At 46.4% G+C, this 9,950-nt stretch overlaps 1 protein-coding gene across 1 annotated transcript in view; it reads left to right on the forward strand.

Moving 5' to 3' along the window:
• The first annotated feature begins 204 nt into the window (after window positions 1–204).
• gfra1b (gdnf family receptor alpha 1b) overlaps window positions 205–9,950 on the forward strand; it is a 36,268-nt gene continuing 26,522 nt past the window's right edge. Inside the window, 3 exon segments of the mRNA XM_048233853.1 lie at window positions 205–1,233; window positions 1,712–2,014; window positions 2,754–2,843. Coding sequence (XP_048089810.1) covers window positions 1,194–1,233; window positions 1,712–2,014; window positions 2,754–2,843 — 433 coding nt within the window. The 5' untranslated portion in view covers window positions 205–1,193.

Here is a 9,950-nt window from a genome sequence, read left to right on the forward strand (position 1 = left end):
AGCACTGTTTGTTTACATCTCGTTCGTATTTGTGAACAATATTTATTCAGTCCAGTTTGCACCAGTGGATCAGAGATATCTTGTGACTGTCATATACGACTTCGGCAGCTAGGCGACGCTGTTGGTTATTCTCCCATCAATAGATCGCACAACTATTTATAATGAAGGAAACAACATTTACACAATAATCAGAATTCCAAATGATCTCCACAGTAAATTATGCACAGCAACTTCCCTCTAATAATAGACGTTGATTTCCCATCAGGGCAATGTGTTAGTTTTGCGCGTAACTATTTACGTCATTTAACATGCACAGGGCATCCGGTTGACTTGGGGCATTTCGTGGAAGGTGTGCTCTGTGTGCGTGAGTTGACAGGAGACATCTTCCTATGCATTACAGGGACAACTTGCGCCTTTGTGTGTCTACTTCTGCATTCAGTACTTTTTGAGAGTTTTCCCACTCTGTTGGACTTTTTAGACCCGCCGAGCATGATTAGCCACTGTTCAATCTCTTTCCGTTTCTTTGACAGCTGATTAAGTTGATGGTTTTAACTAGAAAACAATAAATCTGGGATCATCTAATCCACCTTCAATATTCTTGTTCGCACAGGCGCGTCGCCGTAGCCAAACTCTGCGCAGAGTACGCGCATGGTCCGACACACGGACTTGTGTGCCCTTTGGACAACCACGCTGCAGGCGGCACCAGACCTGGTTACCATTTCGATGTAACAATTTCGTATGAAAGGGATATATCCGCATGTGAAGTAAATATTTTAATTACAAAGGAAGAAAGCTTCTTTGAAGCCTTTGAAACCACGAGAGTCGCCGAATCCAGCACGTATTGGGAAGAAAGGACAGCGGACCCGAGTTCCAAAGCCACGGACAATTATTTGCGCTTTTCCACCAAAATACATTTTCAGGTTTACTTCGCTGGCAGGTTTACCTGGCTGTTCAATAGCAAAGTAATTTTGGATTTCTTAAACGTGGGGCGTGTACCCAAAAACAGAACATTTCAAGAAGTGCCGTTCACCGGATTCCGTGTGGATGTGTAATCTACAGCATGAGCAATAATTTGCTTTTGAATGATGAGCACTTGGAGCGCACAAGATTTACGAGGAAAATCGGAATTGTAATGATTTATAACCTTTAAACCAACATAGGATATTATTGAGGAATCTAAAAAGACAGAGATAATGATTCTGGCAACTTTATACATCATGTTGCCTGTTCTGGGTAAGTTATCGTCCAACTTATTTTCCAATAACCAATTTACCATCTCTCAGTATTTACCCTTTTCATCATTATTGTTGACTTTTGTTAGGTTTAAAACCCAAAAACGTGTGTATAAGCTACTATATGCTCACGGGCAGCGTCCTGAAATATGCTCTCATGGAGTCTTTAGACTGATGGAATTTAACATCACGCTGTTCGAAATCTTGAACAGCATGATGATCATATATTGCCACCCTGATGGGACGCTATTTTGTATAACTGAATAATATAAATGTATTCCCTTGAGTTGTAAAGAGGAGGTGAAACCTGATGACTTTCCTTTGACGCCTAGTTGCTTATTAACGTGCATATTGATTAAAATTAGCTGAATTTCTGATTAAATGGGTATGGGTAGTATATGAAGCAACTTAATGTATGGGTCATATACTGCTTGACATTTATTATTATAATAATTATTATTGTTATTATTATTATGCAGATATAATATCCTCCACCAAGTCGGACAGAATGCGCAGCGGCAGACTGGACTGTGTGGAGGCGAACGGGCAGTGTTTGGGGGAGTATGGCTGCAGCGCAAAGTATCGCACAATGAGACAGTGCGTGTCGGGGAAGTTAACGGACAACTACACCATGCTGGCCAGGGCCGACGCGCAGGACGAGTGCCGTAGCGCCATGGACGCTATGAAACAAAGCCCTCTGTACAATTGCAAGTGCAAGCGGGGCATGAAGAAGGAAAAGAACTGCCTGCGTATTTACTGGAGTATCTATCCGAGTTTACAAGGTACTATTGTCTTACAAGAAAGCAAATGCCTACTCCAAATCCACTGTTAATTTTGGTCAGTCTAGGACAAGTTCACTGAGGACCTCTTAAGCAAGGGATATAAAATAAAAAAGTAGGCTACCATGATGCTTTTTCAAGCCTATATCGTAATGCAAATATATCTCACAGAAAATGCCATGCCTGATGCTAATAATGTTACCTCAGTGTGCAAGTAGTGTGTCACAACCTGATTATTATGACAAATATGTATAAGCCCTTAAAACTGACTTTGTAGATGTGCTGAGTGCACATTACCACTAACTCAGGATATGTACTAACTATTTACAGAGTAACATGGTTCCCCAAACAATTATTTAGAAATGATCATGCATGGAAAGGACATTAAAGCGAGTCCTAGCAGACCAATAGCTTTGCCTAAGCATTATTAGAGCATGTTTGCTCATTACATTGTGAAGAGTCCCTGTGACATCATCATACTCCAATCTGAGAGGACAAAGCAGCAGATCTGGAAAAAATGATTATGGTGGAGATGAGGGAGAAATGAGCTGTTGTTTTTTTTTGGTCAGAAAACATGCTCCCATTCCCACTAACTGGATCTAATTCGAAACAGCCACTCGTTCTGATGAGGGCCTCTCCGCTGCTGCATGTTAATTGAGTTGTTTGTTATTGTGTGCTTTTGTTTTTTTTCCCTCTCTCTTTCTATCCATCTCTCTCTTTCTCTCTCTCTCTGCTCCTCCAGGAAATGATTTGCTCTCCGTTGAGGACTCTCCGTACGAGCCATCGAGCAGCCGCCTCTCGGATATATTCCGCTTGGCTCCTATGGTGTCAGGTAGGGGCCAAATGATACCGCAAACAGCCCGCGCGGGGCCGAAGGATGCATTTGGGTCTTTGTTACCATTAAGCATTCTAATATGGCCATTTATTTTGCCCAGGCCCGTCCGTGTCCTTTATCTGGGTAAGCCGAGAATCAGGAACATGTCGGCCCGCATGGTTAGCTATGTCTTGGGAGCACAATGTTAGGTTACATGACCATTTGTTGTAATTAGCTCTCCGTGTTTATACAGCGGGGTAAAGGAAAGCCAAGCTCTTTAATCCGCATGAAATGAAGTCAGTAGTTTGGAAGAGGTACATTTGTTCATAAACAGCTGCGTGTGTGCATATGTCTAGGGTGCAAGTGTGTGTGTGTGTGTATGTGTGTGTATTTGTGTGTGTGTGTGTGTGTGTGTGTGAGTGAGAGAGAGAGGTAGAGAAGGAGATTTGAGTAAGTGAGTGATCGAGTGAGTGAGAGTCAAATTAGCTTTATGGCTAGACAGCAGAGATATTTATACACAGTAAGTGACACTTTCATACTTTTTCTTTGAGTACCGCAGTTCAACATTCAATCAAGCAAGTGCCTGAAAGCAGCCCTGAGCTTGCCACTCTCTCTGGTGAGGTTGGGAGAAAAAAATCAGTGTCTGTGATGATCAGATCCTCAACCAGATCTCAGAGCACCGCCGACCTCCATCTGAACTTGACCCTCTAAACCTTTGTCTTCTGAGGCTGCGTTGGATTAATAACGAGGCCCTGTCCCTTCAGTACTGCTCTCCACCTGTCTTTAAATAACCCACGAGAACCCCCACCCACCCACCCTCTCTTTTTCAAATTATAGCTATGCTTTCAGATGCCCGAACAAATAGTTGTGTTAATCAACTTCCTTTGTGTCTCCGGGGCTCTTTTATTCGTCCTGCTATCCATCAGCGTGACATTTGCATTCACTCGTGTGCATTTGTTCAGCCCTCGCCAGCCCTCGTTAGACCTGTGTAGATTAGTGAGCAAATAGACTTAAATAAGGATTTACTGCATTCTCTGGATAAGGAGCGGCACACCTACAGAGGGATTACTTGAGAGAGACAGAGAGAGAGAGAGAGAAAGAGAGAGAGAGAGAGAGAGAGAGAGAGAGAGAGAGAGGGTGATATGTCAGGCTGGATGGGAAGATGTAGTGGCTCTAGATGGTGCTGTTCTTCCCTGTTAGAACACAGCAGGCTTGAAGGGGGGGAAGGCTGTCGGCGAAGGTGTCTTGTGGACACAAGCCCCTTCTGCTGAACTCCACACCGCGTGAACTCTCTCTCTGCCTGGGAAGGCATCTTTGAGCCGCAGACTCCTCTTAATCATCCTGGCCGTGCCCCGTTGACTGGCTGGCCGCCACTGCCGCTACACGCACTTCTGCCGCCGCCACTGCAGCAGGGGCGGTGGTGCTGTGACTAGCTGCATAGAGCACCACATCTGTGCTGGATGTCTCTGCTGCTGCTGGTGCTGCTGGAGAGAGAGAGAGAGAGAGAGAGAGAGAGAGATGCTCATATAACCACACTGTGATGGCTGTGATGGAGAGATAACCACACTGTGATGGCTTCTCTTCCAGCGATGTTTTCAGAGAGATAAGTTCAGGGGGCAACAGGCAGAGACGGATTCCTGTTCGCATTAAAAGTAACAAAGTACTCCCGCGCTCATACACACACCCACACACACACACAAAAACACACACAAACACACACAAACACACACACACACACACACACACACACACACACACACACACACACACATAAACATAAACATACACACACACACACACACACACACACACACACACACACACACACACACACACATACACACACAAACATACACACATAAACACACACAAACATACACACAAATACACACACACACATCTATCTCTTTTTGAGATCAATAGATGAATCCAGCAGAAGAGAGAGAGGGAGAGAGAGAGAGAGGAAAACAACATCACAGGCTGCCATCCTGCGTGTTTTTTTTTAAGTGTATCTGTGCGCTAATCAGTGCATGCAGATCACATACAAAATTGCACCCGGGCTGCATACGGTCACTTGTCCCCCCCCCAAATAAATAGCAGGGCTATTATGTCAAAAAGAGCTTGTTTTGTTGTGGAGTCTGGCCTCTGTATGGTGGGGGAAAGCACTTCAGAGTCTAAATGAACCATCAGTGTGCAGCAGGTGCTTTAAATCACTTGAGTTTCAGTGTGAGAGAGGACAGGAAGGGGAGGGAGGGAACGAGATGGAGAGACAAAGAGAGAAACGAGAAAGAGGGAAAGAGAGTGGAGGTAGAGATAGAGAGAACACACTTAGTGAAAATTATCTCCATATTTGGCTTCGAATCGCGGTGGCATATTAATCTCAAACAGAGGCCTCCAGTCGGCTGCTTGTTTGTGCTCTCTCTCTCTCTCTCTTTCCCCCCTCTACCCCGAGGCCCCCCCCACCCCCACCAGTCAAGCGCCCTTCTGACAGATAGGAGACGAAGGAGCCGGGAATGGGTGCAACGAGTCTGGACGATCTCACCGAACCAGCCACCCCCCCCCCCCAAAAACCCCCCAAACCCCCAGTAATCACTCACAGCTGGGTCTCGCTGGAGTGGACCAGTGGAGTTTTTTAAACAGCCCCAGCCAGCGGCGCTTCAATAAAAGACTGATTTCCAACGAGTTGCACACCGGCTCTCCAGCTCTGCATAATGCGCCGGCGCCGCCGCACGGATTGGAACGCTGCGGTGAAATAATAATGGTTAATATACAACCTGCTCAGCGTCCGCCGCACTTGATGCGCCACTGAGGAGAGAGAAAGACGGCACACGCACACACACACACACACACACACACACACACACACACACACACACACACACACACACACCCCTCCCTGTTTTGTTGTTGCTTGGGGAAAGAATCTAGCACTGTGTGCACTCTCACTCACGCAGGAAAGCATCCAGCGGTGTGGTGCTGATTATCAGTTTGTGCTCGTTTCTAGTAAGGAGAAGAACCCTATGTTTTTGACACAGCTTTCTATAAACACTCATTTTGGATAAGTTTAGTGATGGTGTGTGTGTGTGTGTGTGTGTGTGTGTGTGTGTGTGTGTGTGTGTGTGTGTGTGTGTGTGTGTGTGTGTGTGTGTGTGTGTGTGGGGTTGTGGGTAGGGACTGAGAAGATTGGGTCCCAATTAGATCCAGGTTCCCCGAAAATTGTACTTTGCCAGAGGACAGGATGAAGTTCTCTGTGCAGGAGCTTTGCCAGAGATTTTGTGTGTGTGTGTGTTTGTAAAACCTGAAACACACCCAGTTGTCCCTGGTGGGTTGTGTGTGTGTGTGTGTGTGTGTGTGTGTGTGTGTGTGTGTGCGTGTGTGTCTTTGCTCTTCTTCCCACTGTTGCTGCTAATGGAGGTGTGGAGAAAACCACAAAAGGATGCCGGCTCCCACACTGTTTACTGGAGTTGTAAAGAGCTACCCAGAGGATCCTGTAACGACACAATGGCCAACTGACCTTTCTCCCCTCCCACACCCTGAGCGGCCCAATGGGACCACCGTCCTAAAAGCCCTCGGCTCATCTGAAGCTCCTTCTCAGAGTCTCGGCCACCACATGGAGTTCTCTTGAAGGATGGGACGGTAATCAATAGGAGGCAATTTTAATGGGAAACCTAAAGCCAAAGACAAAAAGCAGATTGATTTCGTAAGCCGAGCCTCCATTTCCCCATCCATTGTTGATCAAAGGAGGGACCTTTCCCCTTAATTGTTAATAGAATCTAACGCAAAAGAGAAGACCCCCCAACCCTCCACCCCCTGCACTGTTATTTCAGTAAATATCTGAAAGTTTTAGTTCTATTAAAACAAGATCAATAGGAATGGAGGATGTCCTGCCTTTGAAATGCCAAGTAAGCTAATTAGCTAAAACGCTCCAAATTGTCATGTCCATAAATGTGATGGATCACAAATCCTTTGCTGTCAGTTGAACGTTTAATGCGAACACTGCTGGGAACGAAGGAAAAAAAAACAGAAAGAAGGAAAAGGGAATCCAACGAGGCATTATCATATTCTGCTCTGGGATGCCTTTTTCTTTAACAAGTCCCCGTGTCTTAGGCTCTGTAGGGAGGCAAGGGCCTCTCTGATAACATGGAGAACACAGAGATTAGTGTTGGGAAGCTCAGGGAACGAAGGAAGAGAGAGACAGAGAGAGACAAAGAGGGGGTGGGTGGGTGGGGGGAGGGGGTAGTGAGGGAGAGAGACGGGGGGGGGGGGTGTGAGTCCCCATTTTCCCGATGTCTTTGATGTGGAGACACACCTGTCAGCTTAACACTCCCTTTTGTCACCGGTGGACTCGGAGTAACCGATCCGCCCAGGTTAGAGGAGGAAGGTGAAAAAGGCAACAGCCATGGAGAGGCTAGTGAGGACAGAGGAGCTTAATGTACAGAGCCAGGGGAACGGGGCCTGGGGGAATAAACCAGAACAACAACAGCAACAACAACAACAGGAGGAAAGGAAAGGAGGGGGGAAAAAAAGTCTTCCGTAAAGAAACCACAGCACACACAACTGGATTGTTATCTGAATTCCACGCACCATTTGACCAATTAGAGGTAATTTTCTGGGCTGCGGGCTGCCTTCCTCCCGTGGAGCTGTAGCGAGATATTGCATGTCGAGCGTCATGTATTTTCGCACATCATTACAGAACATGCCATCCATGCCCCGGGGCTTGTGTATGGACATCAAGCCAGCCCGCGACTTAATGGAATGCGAAGCCCTGTGAAGGCATTGACCTGGTCATTTAGGCCGAGCTGGCCAGTTCTTTCTTTCTGCTCGTAGCTGCTAGGCTGTGGCTCTGCCAAGGCTGAACCCCCGCACCCCACCGCACTCCCCCTACTTCCTCCGTTTTCCGTGTTTTTTATTGCGACATATTTTCTTCCTCACAGATGTGTTTATTACATCATTAATCCCGCCCGAGAAGCGTGCGACACGCCGTCCAATAACTGCTGGAATAAATTCGGCAGGAAGTGCTTCTTGAATTAAAAGGCGCTTCATCCGTAAATCAATGAGGAGAGCTTGCCTTGAGAGAAGAAAAATGATTGCGTCGTGATCGTCTGCCACCCGAGTGTAACAGTCATGAGGCTCGAGCTCTTGTCTTTGGCAGGGACCTGCTCTTCCTCTGACCTGGCTTGAGAGGGAGAGCATGCGTAAATCATTACGAGGTCACTTATATTGACGACTTCTCAGAGTCTCTTACGGCCCCCGCTGTTAAAAGAAAAGCGACTGAGACAATGTCGTCTTTGCTCGTCTTGTCCCTGCTTTTGTGGCCCCTGATTGTTCAGAATCTGCGTAAAAAAAGGAAAAAAAAAAGAAAACAAGGAGAGTCAGTTTGCTTCCTGGAATGAATATCCACTCGAGCATGGCTGTTTAATTCAATATGTGTGATTTTGTCAACATATGAATGGCTTACACTGTGAAATTGATGACATTGGGAAAAAAAGAGAAAATGTATTGATTGGTTGAGTAGATGTTGAATTAACTGCGCCTGTCAGCCCAATACTTGATAGACATGCAGAAGTGGAGCCTGGCTCTAAATTGGGATGTTGCTCAGTGGGATGCTGTGTTTTGCAGTAGCGGGGGGTCAGTGGAACAATATGCCATGGGGTGGATTGGAGTGGGGAACAGAAAGAGAGAGAGAGAGGGGGGCTGGTTAGCTATTGATTGGGCTGTGCTGCCGTTTGGCCTGTGATGAATCTTGCTCTGCGCCTTGTTAATTGATTTCCTTGTGTCTCTGCTTCGGTCTGCAAACCCGTCAATAATGGAGCAGACACAAAAAGGCATTAATTTGTCCGGCGGAGCGAAGAAAAATGGAGTTGTACTCCTCACTAGCGCTAGGCTAAGCCGTGCCATGCTGTGCTATGCTAGCCAGAGCCATCACCTGGTTAAGCTGCAGATGTGAGGAGAATTCATGTAGACAGTGCCCATATGTGCATGTCTCGTTTTATCAAAGCGTGCACCACATTATATATTTTGCTTCATCTCGGCGCAGCGTGTTTGCGTGTATGTGTTTGTGTGTGTTTTCCGGTTTAATAATTGATGGAGTTTGGATGCTCTCTGTGTCTCGCGCTCAAGAGTGTGAGCTCCTTGGAGAGTTAGCGGGGGCTTTTTTGGCCCGGCTTATTTTAAGTTATTGGATTCCAGCAAAGGGAACAGCTCAGCAACCTCCGGCTGAGGCCCCCAACCCCCCCCCCCACACACACACACATACACACGCTCACACACACACGCACACACACCACCTTTGGATTTTAATAGGAGAGGGGGACTGCAATAAAAAACCCACAAACAATGGCATCCTTATTATTCCCGTATATGCGCGACTCAGGGGCTTGCAGCACTCCGAGCTAGTGAATTATTCACGTCTCTCGGCAGGGACAGGCCACGGTAACAAGTCCCCTGTGGTTTGGAGCCGAGAGAGCCAAGGGACGGTGCGGACATCGGTCTCAGCCACCGACTAGCTCATCTGCGGGAGGGTCACAATTAGCTTAGCGGCACTCCGATCGGCCCTGTCAGAGGGGTCCAGTGAAAAATGGTCTTGTGCCGGACTTCAATTATAGGTTGAGGTTGTGTTTTTTCTTAAGTGGACATGAGAATGAGTAGATTGTAAAGGAGCGTTGATCATGATGAAAGGGGGATCTCTGTGGCTGGATGTCCTGCAAGCAAAGACAGATTGGGTAGTACTTTTTTGATTGCAACATTCAAAGTTCACTTTGTGTGTGTTTGAGTGTGTGTGTGTGTGTGTGTGTGTGTATGTGTGTGTGTGTGTGTGTGTGTGTGTATGTGTGTGTTTTGTGGGTGTTATTCACCATCCAAGCTCAAGTCTCGCCTGGTCAACCCCTAACTAAACTGCATCCCAATATCAGCTTCAATGGCATGGCCATTGAAGACCATCCATAATTCAGATTTTAATAATATTCAATGGCATTGGCAGCATTTGTTTTAATGACAAAAAAAGGCAAAAAATCAATCCCAACCTCTCTGGTTGCCAGCATGAATCTCAACCAGACTCTATGAGGGCATGAAGTTATTAAACATGAAAATATAGCCTTGTCAGCAGTTATTGTTTGGAAGTGCAAT

The sequence above is a fragment of the Alosa alosa genome, chromosome 22, assembly GCF_017589495.1.
Source record: "Alosa alosa isolate M-15738 ecotype Scorff River chromosome 22, AALO_Geno_1.1, whole genome shotgun sequence".
Lineage (NCBI taxonomy): Eukaryota > Metazoa > Chordata > Actinopteri > Clupeiformes > Clupeidae > Alosa > Alosa alosa.